This window comes from Coregonus clupeaformis, unplaced genomic scaffold (genome assembly GCF_020615455.1).
Source record: "Coregonus clupeaformis isolate EN_2021a unplaced genomic scaffold, ASM2061545v1 scaf1594, whole genome shotgun sequence".
Taxonomy (NCBI): Eukaryota; Metazoa; Chordata; class Actinopteri; order Salmoniformes; family Salmonidae; genus Coregonus; species Coregonus clupeaformis.
In genome coordinates this window covers 13,228-32,322 of record NW_025535048.1, presented here as the reverse complement: position 1 = coordinate 32,322, position 19,095 = coordinate 13,228, and the positions used below count along the sequence as shown (strand labels likewise).

At 44.6% G+C, this 19,095-nt stretch overlaps 1 protein-coding gene and 1 long non-coding RNA gene across 2 annotated transcripts in view; one reads left to right on the top strand and one right to left on the bottom strand.

Annotated features, from left to right (window-relative positions):
• The window catches only part of LOC121553293 (adhesion G protein-coupled receptor B3), a gene marked incomplete at its 5' end in the record, with an annotated part of 101,740 nt that extends 86,307 nt beyond the window's left edge, over positions 1 to 15,433 (top strand). Inside the window, 3 exon segments of the mRNA XM_045218459.1 lie at positions 9,190 to 9,316; positions 11,451 to 11,554; positions 15,114 to 15,433. Of these exon segments, the coding sequence (XP_045074394.1) occupies positions 9,190 to 9,316; positions 11,451 to 11,554; positions 15,114 to 15,405 (523 nt within the window).
• LOC123487277 lies at positions 953 to 1,282 on the bottom strand. Its single transcript, XR_006659703.1, has 2 exons — positions 1,250 to 1,282; positions 953 to 1,151 (listed from the first exon to the last, which is right to left on the bottom strand). It is a non-coding gene; the product is annotated as an uncharacterized LOC123487277 (long non-coding RNA).
• Positions 15,434 to 19,095: the final 3,662 nt, after the last annotated feature.

Here is a 19,095-nt window from a genome sequence, read left to right as displayed (position 1 = left end):
ACTCCTGTGTTAGCTACCTTAAGTGAGGAGACCTTGTGCAATGTTACAGCTAAATACCTGATTAAAAGGATTTGATTTATCTTTTTCTGCATCCCAAATGGCACCCTATTCCCTACATAGTACACTACTTTTGACCAGAGCCCAATGGGCGCCCTGGTGAAAGGTAGTGCACTATATAGGTACTAGGATGCCATTTGACACACCCTTTGTGACTGTATCCTGTGTCTTGGTTAGTGATTGTTGCTGGACTAGTAGGACTTCTAGGACGTGGAGCAGAATTATTATATCAGCTTGAAGAATATTCTCATATAGTATTAGACGTTTCACATTCAGTAGTTCATGAATTTCAGGGGGGATCAAACTGGGGCACAGACATTTTCTACAACTTTCATGTGGGCCGCATTTTATTAATTTACATCTGTAATTGACTGAATATGTCCTCACATTAAAATGAGAGTCATACTCTTGTATGATGCAATTCCATTATTCAGGGAAACATAAATACCTCCTATACAATCCCCTATACAGACATGTAAAACATAGAAATGGTATGTTATTCTACATGTTATAAGCCTTGTAAGACGTTATACAGGCTCATACATGCTTGTTACAAGTTATAAAGCATGATAGATAAAAGTAAAATGTTACCCAGATTACATTTCTCTGCACCCCTTCAGGGTCTACTATAAGCAAAAACTGAGTATATGACTTCGTCCCAAATGGCACCCTATTCCCGATATAGTGCACATAGGATATAGGGTGCTAAAATGGGACACTTCTTCTATCCCTTATCAGTCATGACTAGTGTTACCCTGGGCCATGTTAGGAGTCATGTGACAAAGAGTCATGGACAACCTTGATTTCAGCAAGGACTTACCAACACATTCATGATGATGTAGTTGTTAGATTTGGTGGGGACTCAGGCGCAGAGACGGACACACGGACAACGAGGGTGAATATGATGTTGTTTTATTCAGGGGGTTTTGGCAGAGAGGAGTAGTGCAGGGTGGAGCAGCTACAGACCGGGGTAGGAGCTGCGTGGTGAGGAGAGCCAGTAGCACCGAGAGCTGGATGCCGAGGATAACAGACAACTGGTGAGCGGGTTGCGGCGTGGGAGTGGCAGGCAGGCAGGCAGCAGGAATCGACGGGATCTGGTCGAAGAAGAAAACAGGTTACAAACTTGGCAGAAACAACTATAAAGCTAAGAGAGTAACAACTAAACTGAGACTCCTGTACGGAGCCAAGTTACCACAGGTGGTGAAGGAACGAACTGGCGCTGGAGAGGTGTCCAGCCCGGGTAGATAACTGCTTGTTGATTGGTGACAATGAGCCGCAGCTGGATGTAACTGATCTTGTGAGAGAATGGCCACGCCCCCTGACCTAGATCCTCTGACTGGGCTGCACAGCAGGGGGAGACAGACACAAACAACACACACACAGGGAAAAAGGGAAACAGAAAACAAGAGGGAACAAGAACAACAGTGCCGAACCGTAACAGTACCCCCCCCTCAACGGGCGCCACCCGGCGACCCCCCCGGCTTGTCAGGGTGGTCCCTATGGAAGTCAGCCACCAGCTGCGGGTCCAGTATAAACCGCCGGGGAATCCAGGACCTCTCCTCGGGACCATATCCCTCCCAGTCCACCAGGTACTGAAAACCTCTACCACGCCTCCGGACGTCCAGCAGTCTCCGCACCGTGTAGGCTGGATGGTCGTCAATAATACGCGGTGGCGGAGGGGGATCCACCGGCGGACACAAAGGGCTGGAGGAGACCAGTTTAAGCTGGGACACGTGAAATGTAGGATGGACTCTCATGGCCTGGGGAAGCTTCAACCGAACAGCCGAAGGGTTGATGATGGAGTCGATCACGAAAGGACCCAAATACCGGGGCGACAGCTTACGGGAGTCCGTGCGTAGAGGGATGTTGCTGGAGGAGAGCCAGACTCGCTGACCAGGCTGGAACTGGGGAGCGACTATCCGGTGTCTGTCCGCCACTCTCTTGTTGCGCTCTGCTGTCCGTAGAAGGGCCTCACGGGTGTCCACCCACACCTTGCTGCAGCGACGAAGGTTATCCTGAACTGATGGGACGGCTAACTCCTTTTCCTGAGACGGGAACAATGGCGGTTGGTATCCCAAAGCCGCCTCAAATGGTGAGAGACCAGTGGCAGATGAGGTGAGGGAATTGTGGGCATATTCGACCCCACGGGAGGTGTTTGGCCCAGGTGGACGGGTTCTGGGATGTCACACAGCGTAGAGCAGCCTCCAGGTCCTGATTGGTCCTCTCAGTCTGGCCATTGGACTGGGGATGGAAACCTGATGAGAGACTGACAGAGGCACCCAGAGCAGAACAAAACTCCTTCCATACCCGAGAAATGAACTGTGGACCTCTATCGGACACTATGTCCACAGGTATTCCATGGGGACGGAATACATGTAGGACCAAGAGGTCGGCCGTCTCACTGGCAGACGGTAATTTTGGTAATGCAACAAAATGGGCAGATTTAGAGAATCTGTCCACGATGGTGAGTATGGTGTCATTACCTTCCGACATAGGAAGTCCAGTGACGAAGTCCAAGGCCACGTGAGACCAAGGGACGACTCGGGACTGGGAGAGGCCGCAGCAGGCCCGAAGGAGCCCGGTGGGAGGCCTTATTTTGGGCACAGATGGAACAGGCCGCCACGTACTCCCGGACGTCAGCCTCAACAGATGGCCACCAAAAGTGCCTCTTCAGTAGCGACAGTGTACGGTTCATACCAGGGTGGCAGGAGAAGCTCGAGGTGTGGATCCAGTTGAGCACTTGCGGCCGCACGGCTGCGGGGAAAATAGAGAAGGTCGGAGGGACCATCGGCCGGTCCAGGTTCCGACTCTTGAGCCGATCGGACGAGGGACTCGATTTCCCAGTGAACAGCCGCCACCAAACAGGAAGCGGGCAGAATAGGTTCAGGATTGCTGGAGTCTTCATTGTCTGTAAACTGGCGAGAGAGAGCATCAGGCTTGACATTGCGTGTGCCAGGACGGTATGTTAAAGTAAACTTGAACCTGCTGAAAAACAGGGCCCATCTGGCCTGACGGGAGTTTAGCCTCTTGGATGACTGGATGTAAGCCAGGTTCTTGTGGTCTGTCCAGACTATGAAGGGTTGCTCTGCTCCGTCCAGCCAGTGCCTCCACTCCTCCAATGCCAACTTAACAGCAAGCAACTCCCGGTTACCCACGTCGTAGTTCTTCTCCGCAGGGTCAACCTCCTCGAGAAAAAGGCCACAGGATGGATCTTCTGGTCCGTGGAGGAACGTTGTGACAGGACAGCCCCACCCCTGAATCAGAGGCGTCCACTTCCACAATAAACTGCAAACTAGCATCTGGATGAATAAGAACTGGTGAGGTGGTGAATAGTTCCTTCAGTGTACTCACGGCTGACTCGGCCTCCGGTGTCCACAGGAATGGCACCTTAGGGGAGGTGAGCTTGGTCAGGGGGCAACCACTTGGCTGAAACCCCTGATGAAGCGTCGGTAGAAGTTGGCGAAGCCCAGGAAGCGTTAGCTGCTTCCGGGACGTGGGTGTGGGCCACTCCGCAACTGCTCTGATCTTGTCAGGGTCTGGTGACACTTGTCCCCGCTCGATAATAAAACCCAAAAAGGGACGGACTGCCGGTGGAACTCACACTTTTCTGCCTTCACATATAGTTTATTTTCCATGAGGCGTTGGAGAACCAGACGGACGTGGGAGACGTGTTCATCCTGTGACTTAGAGAATATAAGAATGTCATCCAAATAGACAAACACAAAACGGTGTAGAAAATCCCTCAACACATCGTTAACCATGGCCTGAAACACTGCTGGGGCGTTAGTGAGACCGAATGGCATGACTAGGTATTCAAAATGTCCGAGAGGGGTATTGAACGCAGTTTTCCATTCGTCTCCCTGCTTGATCCTAACGAGGTGGTAAGCGTTACGCAGGTCGAGTTTGGTAAACACGGTAGCTCCATGAAGGGGTTCAAAAGCTGAGTTGATGAGAGGCAGGGGGTACGTATTTCTGACTGTGATGTTATTAAGTCCTCTGTAGTCAATGCAGGGCGTAATGTTTTGTCCTTCTTCTCAACAAAAAAGAACCCCGCCCCAACAGCGGAAGATGAGGGACGAATGAGGCCAGAGGCTAGAGAGTCGCCTATGTAGGTTTCCATAGCTTCTCTCTCAGTACGGGACAGATTGAAAAGCCGACTGGATGGCAAAGGGGCTCCAGGCAGTAACTCAATGGCGCAATCGTATGGCCTATGAGGTGGTAGTGAAAGTGCTTTGGACTTGCTGAATACCTCGGCCAGGTCCAGGTACTCGTCAGGGACTGAAGAGAGGTCTGGGGGTTTGACAGGGGATGCAGGGGAACCTACAGAGGGCGGAATAGCCGACCCAAGGCAAGCATAATGGCAGTGAGTGCTCCAACTGTGTATCTTGTGGTTTTGCCAGTCAATATGGGGGGTTGTGAAGGCTAAGCCAAGGGAAACCGAGGATAAGAGGGGAGGCAGAGGAGGAGACTACTTTAAACTGGATGGTTTCTTTGTGATTGCCTGACAGTATGAGAGAAACGGGGACAGTTTGGTGGGTGATGTTGGCAAACTGATGACCGTCAATAGCGGTTACTGTAATAGGCTTAGGCAGGGGCTTAACAGGGATCTCAGCCTGAGTAACAAGGTCAATGTCCAGGAAACTATCCTCAGCACCAGAGCCAATGAGAGCAGCTAAAGGGAGAGACAGATTCCTGAACTGGACTGTAGCTGGGATAACTAGACGGGGTGCTGTGGGCATGGAGTCAGGTGTAACACTTGCAAGTACGCCCACGTTTACCTGCAAGCTTTGTCTTTTGGGGCGAACCGGACAGTTAACCAGAAAATGAGTGCGGTCCCCACAGTACACGCACTCACCAGCCCGCATGCGCCCGTTCCTTTTCGGCAGGGGACAGACGAGCACGGCCCAGCTGCATGGGCTCGTCCAGTTCCGTGGAGGGATCCGCTGAGGTGTATGGGCGGTGTCCGAGTGGTGGTGTTGCTCGGGTTGCAGAAAGCGAGGGCCCCCCCTGCAGTGCGGACCCGACCGCTCCTCTCCTGTCTCCTCTCCCGTAGCCTGTTGTCTATACGGGTAGCAAGAGAAACGAGAGAATGAAGGTTAGCAGGCTCCTCACGAACAGCTAGTTCATCCTTAATTGTGTCACTCAAACCGTTAACAAACGCTCCCTGAAGAGCGTCGTCATTCCACTTGGAATCGGCTGCCAAGGTCCAAAATCAATGGCGTATTCAGCCACGCAACCCATGCCCTGTCGTAGCTTCAATAGTCTCTTTGTGGCGGTCCCGGCATGGTCCGGGTGATCAAACACAATCTCCAATTGAGAGGAAAAATCGTCAAACGACAGGCTGGCAATCTGCTGAGTAGAATAAGCCGCTTCTGCCCAAATCAAAGCTTTGCCCCTTAGTAACCCCAGAGCGTAATGTACCTTTGAGGATTCCGTGGAGAACGACAGGGGCTTCTGTTTGAACACCAAGCGGCACTGAAGCAGGAAACCACGGCATTTGTTCAGGTCCCCGGTAAAAGGTTCGGGTGAGGTCGTAGGGGGTTCCCGAAGGGCAGGAGCGAAACCGAGCCTGGAGCAACTGTAGGAGGAGCAGGCGGAGGAGAAGCAGAGGGAGGAAGAGTAGTGAGTGTTACCAGGTTAGCTACCTGAGAGGTGAGCTGAGATATTTGATCCAACAACCGCTGGTTGTTATCCAATAGAGACCCGATGAGTTGGTCGTGTTGTCCCAATAACATTCCCTGTGAATGGAGGGCGCGTTGTACGCCATCACCCGTTGTTTCATGTGGCGTCTCTGCTGAGTCCATGTATGGCCAGTTCGTTCTGTTAGATTTGGTGGGGACTCAGGCGCAGAGACGGACACACGGACAACGAGGGTGAATATGATGTTGTTTTATTCAGGGGGTTTTTGGCAGAGAGGAGTAGTGCAGGGTGGAGCAGCTACAGACCGGGGTAGGAGCTGCGTGGTGAGGAGAGCCAGTAGCACCGAGAGCTGGATGCCGAGGATAACAGACAACTGGTGAGCGGGTTGCGGCGTGGGAGTGGCAGGCAGGCAGGCAGCAGGAATCGACGGGATCTGGTCGAAGAAGAAAACAGGTTACAAACTTGGCAGAAACAACTATAAAGCTAAGAGAGTAACAACTAAACTGAGACTCCTGTACGGAGCCAAGTTACCACAGGTGGTGAAGGAACGAACTGGCGCTGGAGAGGTGTCCAGCCCGGGTAGATAACTGCTTGTTGATTGGTGACAATGAGCTGCAGCTGGATGTAACTGATCTTGTGAGAGAATGGCCACGCCCCCTGACCTAGATCCTCTGACTGGGCTGCACAGCAGGGGGAGACAGACACAAACAACACACACACAGGGAAAAAGGGAAACAGAAAACAAGAGGGAACAAGAACAACAGTGCCGAACCGTAACAGTAGTGCAATATTTCCAAATTCTGACTGGTTGATCTATAGGGACAGCAGAACCATACAATTAGAATGAATTATATTGGTAAAATAATGATTGTTTGGCTGTATAACAATATGTGTGTCAGTGCACAGGTATTTGCACGCTGTTGGCCATATTATGCAGATGAATCTACTTCCACTCTCCTACATTAACTGAATCATTTACATTTAAACATTAACGGAATCAGTTTACATTAAAACATTAACTGAATCAGTTTACATTAAAACATTAACTACATCAGTTTACATTTAAACATTAACTGAATCATTTTACATTTAAACATTAACTGAATCAGTTTACATTAAAACATTAACTGAATCAGTTTACATTTAAACATTAACTGAATCAGTTTATATTAAAACTTTAACTGAATCAGTTTACATTTAAACATGAACTGAATCAGTTTACATTTAAACATTAACTGAATCAGTTTAGATTTAAATATTAAATGAGTCAGTTTACATTTAAAACATTACTGAATCAGTTTACATTTAAACATGAACTGAATCAGTTTACATTTAAACATGAACTGAATCAGTTTACATTTAAACATGAACCGAATCAGTTTACATTTAAACATGAACTGCCTTTGACTCAGTTATGAGTATCCTCCATAGAGATGACTTGGCAACCTGTTGAGTACATCCTATAAGTCTTAATTGTGAAAAGCTGGTTTCCACATGTATATATATATATATATATATATATATATATTAAATGTAACGAATTGCACATCAAACCAGCTAATTGAATCTCTCTTGAATGTTGGCAATTATACCCCTCCCCCGCCCTCCCACCTCAAGCGCGCACTCATGCATGCAGTGCCCTGTGCTGGTCGCAGGCGGTGAGTTTGAATACTGGGAGGCTACTTTTGTCTTTGAAAAGGGGGCAATTCGAGTGTTTGTTAGTAAGAGGCAGATGTCAACAGCAGAACAAACTTAAATTATGTAAAAAAATCATTTGTTTTGACAGCATAGCTAGCTAGCTAGATAACTAGCAGATTTACATCATCATTCGCTATGATAGCCACTCTTTTCCATATTTCACTCATCTGTCTCTAGTTAGTAGCTAAAGTCGTCCCCAGGCTCAAATTGCTCGTTTGACAGAGCCAGCAGGTGGACGAGATTAGTTAGTAGCCTACTACTAGGATTCACTGGCATTAGCTTACTTACAATAACTGATGAGTGTGTTGTAAATAGGCCAATGCTATAGAGACAGTTTGGATATTATGAGACAGTTTGGAAATTATTAATTTCGAGTTGTGAATATGAATTAAGAAAGTAGATGTTTAGGGGGTTGCCCCTTTTTCATTTTGAGCACCTGCACCCCCAAAGGTCTGTGTGCAAGGCCCTGGTGTGTGTGTATCTCTCTCTCTCTCTCTCTCTCTCTGTGTGTGTGTGTGTGTGTGTGTGTGTGTGTGTGTGTGAGGGGATGAAGTGAGTGATTTAATTTACTTGGCTTGTTCCTTTCTCATTAAACAATTGTTGCTGGATGAATAATTTACTTTTCAGCCTATTCATTGAAGGATGTTTATAAAAAGATTGCACACATCTAGGTGGTTTTTCTTTTTCATAAAATAATACAGAAATATGTTCTTTCACATAATAACTAGGCCAGTTCAATGGCATATTATTATTATTATAATGTACTTATGTACCAGTTGTTGTCCTTACATTCTTTGTGAAGGTCTGAAGTGAGAAGGAGATGTAGGCTACTAGTAGTAAATAGAATAAACGTGTTTCCTTCCCTCTCCTCTATCATTTTACCTGCTATGAGGAGGGGGAGACCGGGAAACGGGCAGATACCATCCGCGCCGTTTCCATGGGGTGGAGTACAGTTAGTTATGCGATCCTTTTTCCTAAACGGTTTTGCCTACGTTGAACAATACCAATGCTTGCGTCCGGAAATGTTTTAAATGCCTTGAACAAATGATAAAGAGCGCAACAGATATCATCCTAGGAAAATATACATCTAGGAATATATATCCCTATTTTGTAACGTGTGACCCACCCTCCCTCTCCGCTGTTGCAGCAGCAGAGAGGAGCGAAGTATCAATCTCAGGCTGTCCACTGTTTCCAGGGTGAAATGTTCCTGTAGGAAGCCCAAAAAAAACGCTAATTAGAATAGTTGAGGAAAAAAGATCAACTGAAAAAGAAAGATAGCCTAATAATAATAGCCTAAACATTGTGAAAGGAATAAAAGAGAACAACAAAATCGTTCTGGAAAAGAACCCAGACGCGCTCAATAGGCTATCACCTAAAGCCATACCGGTAAAGATGATAGTTTCTTCTAAGTAGCCAACCTCTAGAAAAACGTAGAAAAAATGGATATGTAGCCTAAGGTTTTTGAAAGCAATTGTTGCTTTTAACAGCGTATAGAGGAATTTAATTAATCAGCACCACCCACGTTTGGACAGCTCCGTTCGTCCCCTCCTTTCTCTCCCTCTCTCTCCCTCTCTCAACCTTTTTTTCTTCTCCCGGTCGAGCTAAATGCTTATTGTAGCCTGGCGAAATTGTGTGTTGATACCACTTCCCTATTCGCATTTAGATTTCCGTTATTAGTTTAAACATATTTAATGTTACAGTATTAAAGGTTTCATCCGTCCCGATTTTTCCAATCCTGGTGAAAGTGAGATAGCGCTGGAATTAATGAAATGATCGCATCTCTTCTTCTTGCAGGAACGATTCTTGGGGAACCTGGTCGAGTAAAGGATGTAGAACCGTACTAACCGATGCATCCCATACAAAATGCTTATGTGATCGTGTATCTACCTTCGCCATTTTGGCACAGCAACCAAGAGAAATAGTAAGTAAGGGATTTTTTTTCTATTCATTTATGGATTAATGCAGAGGAGGGTGCTAGAATGTGCTTGATTGCTTTGCTTTGGTTGGAATTTCAATCGATGTGTTTGTTTCGCCATAATCAGGGGTCTCTCTCTTGTTTAGTGTCGCCTATAGGTGAAGGTGAGTTTATTTTGGATCAACCTCAGTCTGGATGTGCTGTCTAGATCATTTTGATAATGCTCTGCATTGGTGAGCTTGAGTGGCTTAGGTGTGTGTGTGTGTGTGTGTGTGTGTGTGTGTGCAAAGGCCAGTGCATGTTGTTTACTGAGTTTAGCCTACAGGTTGTGTAAGGGTCCTGCTCATCAATTAATATTAAAATATTAAATGTATAGATGTGATATAGGAGTTCACTGAGAAGTGTCATGTGATCTTAAAAAGATTAGCGTCACATAATGAACCAGGCCTAATTAGATCGTTTACAATGTCATATTCTGATGTTTTATTTTAAGTAATAGCTAGGCTTACCTTCCTGTTTGTTACTCATTTCTGTGACAGGTAACAGCTGTTTATTTGTCCATTCTTGTAATAGGCTGTAACCATATCCACTGACAGTGATTTGCAACATTACGTTATGAGAGGAGCGTCAAAAAGGATGAGGGATCGGCCCTCAAGACTGACACTCACGTCTGAAATCAGATCTGTTGCTCAGCAGTTCCACCATTACTCAAATGGTGTGACTGGAATAGAGAAAAGTGTGATCTGTGGGGCTGATAGCGTTGTTAATAACTCTGATCGTTGCCTTGCTCTGCTGATGTCACAATGACTGGTGGTCTGTGGGAGGGAGCTGGGAAAGATAACCTACGGGTACAACCCTATGGGCCCTGGTCAAAAGTAGTGCACTAAATAGGGACTAGGGTGCCATTTGGGACAGACACCACATATCAGGTGGAATCCTGGGATAGGCTAGGTGGTAAATTAAGAGGCAGTAACAATAGATTAAATAAACATGGATGCTATTTGGTTGGCATTGGTAGATTGTAAGCTTTATTTCATTGGGAGAGGCTCCTACTCATTGAGATCTTATAAATTACTTCTGTATGTAATTCCATGCTCTATTCTATGGAGTCTGTATGTAATTCTATGATCTATTCTATGGAGTCTGTATGTAATTCTATGATCTATTCTATGGAGTATGTATGTAATTCTATGATCTATTCTATGGAGTCTGTATGTCATTCTATGCTCTATTCTATGGAGTCTGTATGTCATTCTATGCTCTATTCTATGGAGTCTGTATGTCATTCTATGATCTATTCTATGGAGTCTGTATGTAATTCTATGATCTATTCTATGGAGTCTGTATGTCATTCTATGCTCTATTCTATGGAGTCTGTATGTCATTCTATGCTCTATTCTATGGAGTCTGTATGTCATTCTATCACTTTTTTAGACCACCCTCAATGTCAATCAGTGAAAATGGTCTCTTTTCTTAATAGGGACTCTCTTTTTTTGCTCTTGATTCAATATTCATGAATATCAGATTAATAAATGGTAATAGGATTACACTGTAGAGTAGAGATATATGGGGAATGGGTGGTTTTATTAGGGATTTTATTTTATTTTGAGACGTAGAGTAGACACTGCAATCACCATCTTGAGATGAATGGTTAGTTAAGAAAGCAACAGATTTTTTAGATGACATGAATCACAAATACTATCAAGCTCAGGACTAATCAAGACTGCTAAGCGCACACACACACACACACACACACACACACAAACACACACACACTGGCTCCCCTCCTCTCCTCAATCAAGTTTGTATTGACGTTGGTGAAACCATTCAATACAGAACATCTCAAAATGGCCGACTTGTTGTGATGTTTTGTTTGGTTTGTTTTACAGTGTGATTGGTTTGATTGGTGGTTTAAGATTGAATAACACCAACTGATTGGTCTATTTTCCAGTCAGTGGCTGATGTTTTAACACCAACCCAAAGCAGCTATAATAAGTGTTTTGATTGGTGGCTGAGTCTTCAATAACACCAACCGATTGGTCCGTGTTCCAGTGTGATTGGTTTTGATTGGTGTCTGAGGCTTTAGCACCAACACAAAGCAGGTGTAATATATCCTTCCTTCTGTCTCTGTCTCCTACAGACCATGGAGTACTCAGCAGTCCCCAGTGTGACTTTGATCATTGGCTGTGGTCTATCCTGTCTCGCCTTGATCCTGTTGCTAGTGGTCTATGCTATTCTATGGAGGTGAGTACAATACAACCAGTGATGTATGCACTGTAAACACCATGTTGAGATTATGAATATATTAATTGATGTACACTATACTGTATATACAAAAGTACGTGGACTCCCTTTCAAATTAGTGGATTAGGCTAGTTCAGCCACACCCGTTGCTGACAGGTGTATAAAAGCCATAGAGCACACAGCCATGCAATCTCCATAGACAAACATTGGCAGTAGAATGGCCTTACTGAAGAGCTCAGTGACTTTCAACGTGGCACCGTCATAGGGTGCCACCTTTCCAACAAATGTCTGCCCTGCTAGAGCTGCCCCAGTCAACTGTAAGTGCTGTTATTGTGAAGTGGTAGGCCACACAAGCTCACAGAACGGACCGGCGAGTGCTGAATCGCGCAGCGCGTAAAAATCTGGAGCATTGGAAATGCTTTCTCTTGAGTGATGAATAACGCTTCACCATCTGGCAGTCTGACGGACAAATCTGGGTTTGGCGGATGCCAGGAGAACGCTTCCTGCCCCAATGCATAGTGCCAACTGTAAAGTTTTGACGAGGAGGAATAATGGTCGGGGGCTGTTTTTCATGGTTCGGGCTAGGCCCCTTAGTTCAAGTGAAGGGAAATCTTAACACTACAACATAAAATTACATTCTAGACGATTCTGTGCTTCCAACTTTGTGGCAACAGTTTGTGGAAGGCCCGTGCACAAAGCGAGGTCCATACAGAAATGGTTTGTCGAGATTAGTGTGGAAGAACTTGACTGGCCTTCACAGAGCAATGTTCCAGCCTTCCCAGAAGAGTGGAGGCTGTTATAGCAGCAAAGGGGGGACCAACTCCATATTAATGCCCATTAATGCCCATGATTTTGGAATGAGATGTTGGATGTGGTCTAGTAATGGTCTAGTAGTAATGGCCTAGTAGTAGTGGCCTAGTAGTAATGGTCTAGTAGTAGTGGTCTAGTAGTAATGGCCTAGTGTAAGGGTCTAGTAGTAGTGGTCTAGTAGTAATGGTCTAGTAGTAATGGTCTAGTAGTAGTGGTCTAGTAGTAGTGGTCTAGTAGTAATGGCCTTGTGTAATGGTCTAGTAGTAGTGGTCTAGTAGTAATGGTCTAGTAGTAATGGCCAAGTAGTAATGGCCTTGTGTAATGGTCTAGTAGTAGTGGTCTAGTAGTAATGGTCTAGTAGTAATGGCCAAGTAGTAATGGCCTAGTGTAATGGTCTAGTAGTAGTGGCCTAGTAGTAATGGTCTAGTAGTAATGGTCTAGTAGTAGTAATGGTCTAGTAGTAATGGTATAGTAGTAATGGCCTAGTAGTAATGGCCTAGTAGTAGTGGCCTAGTAGTAATGGCCTAGTAGTAATGGTATAGTAGTAGTGGTCTAGTAGTAATGGTCTAGTAGTAATGGTATAGTAGTAATGGCCTAGTAGTAGTGGTCTAGTAGTAATGGTCTAGTAGTAATGGTCTAGTAGTAATGGTCTAGTAGTAGTGGTCTAGTAGTAATGGTCTAGTAGTAATGGTCTAGTAGTAATGGTCTAGTAGTAGTGGTCTAGTAGTAATGGCCTAGTAGTAATGGTCTAGTAGTAGTGGCCTAGTAGTAATGGTCTAGTAGTAATGGTCTAGTAGTAATGGCCTAGTAGTAGTGGCCTAGTAGTAATGGCCTAGTAGTAGTGGCCTAGTAGTAATGGTCTAGTAGTAATGGCCTAGTAGTAGTGGTCTAGTAGTAATGGTCTAGTAGTAATGGTCTAGTAGTAATGGTCTAGTAGTAGTGGTCTAGTAGTAATGGTCTAGTAGTAATGGTCTAGTAGTAATGGTCTAGTAGTAATGGTCTAGTAGTAATGGCCTAGTAGTAATGGCCTAGTAGTAATGGTCTAGTAGTAATGGCCTAGTAGTAATGGTCTAGTAGTAATGGTCTAGCAGTAATGGCCTAGTAGTAATGGCCTAGTAGTAATGGCCTAGTAGTAGTGGTCTAGTAGTAATGGTCTAGTAGTAATGGCCTAGTAGTAGTGGCCTAGTGTAATGGTCTAGCAGTAATGGCCTAGTAGTAATGGCCTAGTAGTAATGGTCTAGTAGTAGTGGTCTAGTAGTAATGGTCTAGTAGTAATGGTATAGTAGTAGTGGTCTAGTAGTAATGGTCTAGTAGTAATGGTCTAGTAGTAATGGTCTAGTAGTAATGGTCTAGTAGTAGTGGTCTAGTAGTAATGGTCTAGTAGTAATGGTCTAGTAGTAATGGTCTAGTAGTAGTGGTCTAGTAGTAATGGTCTAGTAGTAATGGTATAGTAGTAATGGTCTAGTAGTAATGGTCTAGTAGTAATGGCCTAGTAGTAATGGCCTAGTAGTAATGGTCTAGTAGTAATGGCCTAGTAGTAATGGTCTAGTAGTAATGGTCTAGCAGTAATGGCCTAGTAGTAATGGCCTAGTAGTAGTGGTCTAGTAGTAATGGTCTAGTAGTAATGGCCTAGTAGTAGTGGCCTAGTGTAATGGTCTAGCAGTAATGGCCTAGTAGTAATGGCCTAGTAGTAATGGCCTAGTAGTAGTGGTCTAGTAGTAATGGCCTAGTAGTAATGGTCTAGTAGTAGTGGCCTAGTAGTAATGGTCTAGTAGTAATGGTCTAGTAGTAGTGGCCTAGTGTAATGGTCTAGTAGTATTGGCCTAGTAGTAGTGGCCTAGTAGTAATGGTCTAGTAGTAATGGTCTAGTAGTAGTGGTCTAGTAGTAGTGGTCTAGTAGTAGTGGCCTAGTGTAATGGTCTAGTAGTAGTGGTCTAGTAGTAGTGGTCTAGTAGTAGTGGTCTCGTAGTAGTGGTCTAGTAGTAATGGTCTAGTAATGGTCTAGTAGTAGTGGTCTAGTAGTAATGGCCTAGTAGTAATGGTCTAGTAGTAATGGTCTAGTAGTAGTGGCCTAGTAGTAATGGTCTAGTAGTAATGGCCTAGTAGTAATGGTCTAGTAGTAATGGTCTAGTAGTAGTGGTCTAGTAGTAGTGGCCTAGTAGTAATGGTCTAGTAGTAATGGTCTAGTAGTAATGGTCTAGTAGTAATGGTCTAGTAGTAGTGGCCTAGTAGTAATGGTCTAGTAGTAATGGCCTAGTAGTAATGGTCTAGTAGTAATGGTCTAGTAGTAGTGGCCTAGTAGTAATGGTCTAGTAGTAGTGGCCTAGTAGTAATGGTCTAGTAGTAGTGGCCTAGTGTAATGGTCTAGTAGTAATGGCCTAGTAGTAGTGGTCTAGTAGTAATGGTCTAGTAGTAGTGGTCTAGTAGTAGTGGCCTAGTAGTAATGGTCTAGTAGTAATGGTCTAGTAGTAATGGTCTAGTAGTAATGGTCTAGTAGTAATGGCCTAGTAGTAATGGCCTAGTAGTAATGGTCTAGTAGTAGTGGCCTAGTAGTAATGGTCTAGTAGTAATGGTCTAGTAGTAGTGGCCTAGTAGTAGTGGCCTAGTAGTAATGGCCTAGTAGTAATGGTCTAGTAGTAATGGTCTAGTAGTAATGGTCTAGTAGTAGTGGCCTAGTAGTAATGGAAGAATGTTGATTGGTGGTTGTTGTGGTGTTGTGTTGATTGTCATTTTTCGTTTGTTGATCCAGTACTTCCCGTTATTCCAGATATATCCGGTCTGAACGCTCCATCATCCTAATCAACTTCTGCCTGTCAATCATCTCGTCCAACCTCCTCATCCTGGTTGGACAGACACAGACACACAATGCGGTAAGTCTCCATTTTCTACTGCATGCACTTCAACTGCTTTGCTCAAACACACGCCTCACAATGCAGGTTGTGTTTATCATTTGTATTGGTAGAGACATACCTGTACATAAAGGCAATTCATGCACTTTAACATGCTTTAATCAACAACAGACACACAATGTGGTACATTAAATGTCTATTTATCTTGTAGGCTACTGTACAATCTTTACCCAACCACAGTAGCTGTTTAACCACTCTACTAACACCCACTGTACTGGAACTCTTTAGTTTTTATTTTAACTTTGCAAGGTTATTGTATGCAACAAAGACTTCCAAATAATCCCCCCCAAAAAAAAATAGTTTCAGTTAATGGGGCAATTATGTTAATGTGTACATTTCTTGGCAGTCAAAAGCTTTGACTTAGATTTCTACCCCCAGATAAAAAACAGAAATGCACATGCTGACACGGACTAATTTACAGGGTGATTGATAGGCTGGCCCACATTAGCTCATTTGGGTCTAAAACTGTGAATTGCATTTTGTTAGTGCTACATTTGACATAATTGGTGTATATTTCACAAGGCATATCAATGTTTTAGCCGCAAGCCTGGCAAACCAAAAATCACTTTCCCATCTGAACTATTATTACTATCAGAGAGAGCAACGATTCTTCTGCTTCTTCATGTCAATGTTTTCCTCTGAAGGGAGGAGCTGACGTTAAAACAACCAATGAGGTAATAACTGTAGGGTGAGGGGGATGGAGAGATAGTTCCGTTCTCTGTCTGTGTATATCTGGAGCTCAGGCCATCCAGTGCTGTGTTCACAAGCTATTTATAGGCTGTGTTTCTACACGTCGTCAAAATATGGCCCCCTTTACAGCTTCAGGGGATATTTTGACAACTGTGAAGCCTGGGTGTTATTCAGTCTAGCTGTCTCTCTGTGTTTTCTAATGACGAGTACTGTAAATATGTTACCTTACCTTTGTGTTTTCTAATGAGGAGTACTGTAAATATGTTACCTTACCTTTGTGTTTTCTAATGAGGAGTACTGTAAATATGTTACCTACTTATGTGTTTTCTAATGAGGAGTACTGTAAATATGTTACCTACCTCTGTTGTAATCTCTAGTGGACAGACTACATCTGACCAAATTACTCAAGGTTTTAGTTCTGAGCGTATGACACCTTCTCTGTTTCATGTTTCTATATATAATATATGACATTTAGCAGATGCTTGTATCCAAATCTATTTACAGAACAGTGAGTGCATATGTTTCGAGTGGGAATTGAACTCACAACTCTAGTGTTTCTAGCACTACGCTCTGACTTTAAGCATCAGTTGTCAGAGCACCTTACCGATCACTGCACCTGTACACAGCCCATCTGAAATTAGCCCACCCAACTACCTCATCCCCATATTGTTATTTATTTTGCTAATTTGCACCCCAGTATCTCTATTTGCACATCATCTCTTGCACATCTATCATTCCAGTGTTAATACTAATTGTAATTATTTTGCACTATGGCCTATTTATTGCCTTACCTCCATAACTTGCTACATTTGCACACACTGTAAATATATTTTCTGGTTTATTTTTGATTTATGTTTTGTTTTACCCCTCTGTGTTGTTGTTTTTATCGCACTGCTTTGCTTTATCTTGGCCAGGTCACAGTTGTTCTCAACTGGCTTACCTGGTTAAATAAAGGTGAAATTAAAAAAATAAAAGAAACTGAGCCACACAGGAACTGGTCAGTACATTTACATTACATTACATTACATTACATTTACATTACATTACATTTACATTACATTACATTTACGTCATTTAGCAGACGCTCTTATCCAGAGCGACTTACAAATTGGTGCATTCACCTTATAGCCAATGGGATAACCACCTTACAATTATATTTTTTTCTTATTTTTTCTTTTTCTTTTTTATTATTTGTCTATTTCAATTTTATTTTCTTATTTTTTAAATCTTTTGTCTTTTTTTTTTTTTTTTTGGGGGGGGGGGTTAGAAGGATTACTTTATCCTATCCCAGGTGTTCCTTAAAGAGGTGGGGTTTCAAATGTCTCCGGAAGGTGGTGAGTGACTCTGCTGTCCTGGCGTCGTGAGGGAGCTTGTTCCACCATTGGGGTGCCAGAGCAGCGAACAGTTTTGACTGGGCTGAGCGGGAACTGTGCTTCAGCAGAGGTAGGGGAGCCAGCAGGCCAGAGGTGGATGAACGCAATGCCCTCGTTTGGGTGTAGGGACTGATCAGAGCCTGAAGGTACGGAGGTGCCGTTCCCCTCACAGCTCCGTAGGCAAGCACCATGGTCTTGTAGCAGATGCAAGCTTCAACTGGAAGCCAGTGTAGTGTGCGGAGGAGCAGGGTGACGTGAGAGAACTTGGGAAGGTTGAACACCAGACGGGCTGCGGCATTCTGGATGAGTTGTAGGGGTTTAATGGCACAGGCAGGGAGCCCAGCCAACAGCGAGTTGCAGTAATCCAGACGGGAGATGACAAATGCCTGGATTAGGACCTGTGCCGCTTCCTGTGTAAGGCAGGGTCGTACTCTCCGAATGTTGTAGAGCATGAACCTACAGGATCGGGTCACCACCTTGATGTTAGCGGAGAACGACAGGGTGTTGTCCAGGGTCACGCCAAGGCTCTTCTCACTCTGGGAGGAGGACACAACGGAGTCGTCAACCGTGATGGCGAGATCACGGAACGGGCAGTCCTTCCCCGGGAGGAAGAGCAGCTCCGTCTTGCTGAGGTTCAGCTTGAGGTGGTGATCCGTCATCCATACTGATATGTCTGCCAGACATGCAGAGATGCGATTCGCCACCTGGTTATCAGAAGGGGGAAAGGAGAAGATTAGTTGTGTGTCGTCTGCGTAGCAATGATAGGAGAGGCCATGTGAGGATATGACAGAGCCAAGTGACTTGGTGTATAGCGAGAATAGGAGAGGGCCTAGAACTGAGCCCTGGGGGACACCAGTGGTGAGAGCACGTGGTGCGGAGACAGTTTCTCGCCACGCCACTTGGTAGGAGCGACCGGTCAGGTAGCTTTAGGAGAGAGAGTTAGCTTTAGCAGTGCGGAGAGCCTCCGTGACACAGAGAAGAGCAGTCTCAGTACAACCAGATCAGTGACAGATCATCTCCATGTCTCTTGATCTTAATCCCAGCTCAAAGCTATTGTACTTCAGATGATGGCAAAGTACTGGCTGGTTGGAGGGGCCCTGAGTTAGCTACCTATCTGGACTAGATGCCTAGCACAGCTGGAGGGGCCCTGAGTTAGCTACCTATCTGGATTAGATGCCTAGCACAGTTGGAGGGGCCCTGAGTTAGCTACCTATCTGGACTAGATGCCTAGCACAGTTGGAGGGGCCCTGAGTTAGCTACCTATCTGGACTAGATGCCTAGCACAGCTGGAGGGGCCCTGAGTTAGCTACCTATCTGGACTAGATGCCTAGCATCTGGTACTCATATGGGCATTCAGGAATATGTGTAATTTTCTCCCAGATCTAAAAGAGTTCGTTCAATCTTTTGTTTTGTTGGAAGGAGATGGTGGTTGTTTGGAATTAAGCCTCAGTTTTAGGCCTCTGTCTCTGTCTACAAAATGTCTGAGCTGCAAACTCAAAGCCTTATTTATTAGAGGTGTGAGAAATAGGGTTTAGTGATGATGATGATGATGATGATGATGACTCCATTGGCTCATAATGGAATGGAAGATGTCTAGAGATGAGAGCCAGACTACAGTATAGATTGTGAAAAAGAGCACTGTGGGACAAAAAAATAGCAAAAAAACAAGATAACTAATGTAAAATATACTGTGTCCGTAAAATGTATATAGCTTCAGAACTTTTGTGAAACATCACAGCACAGTTGAAAAATATGTGGC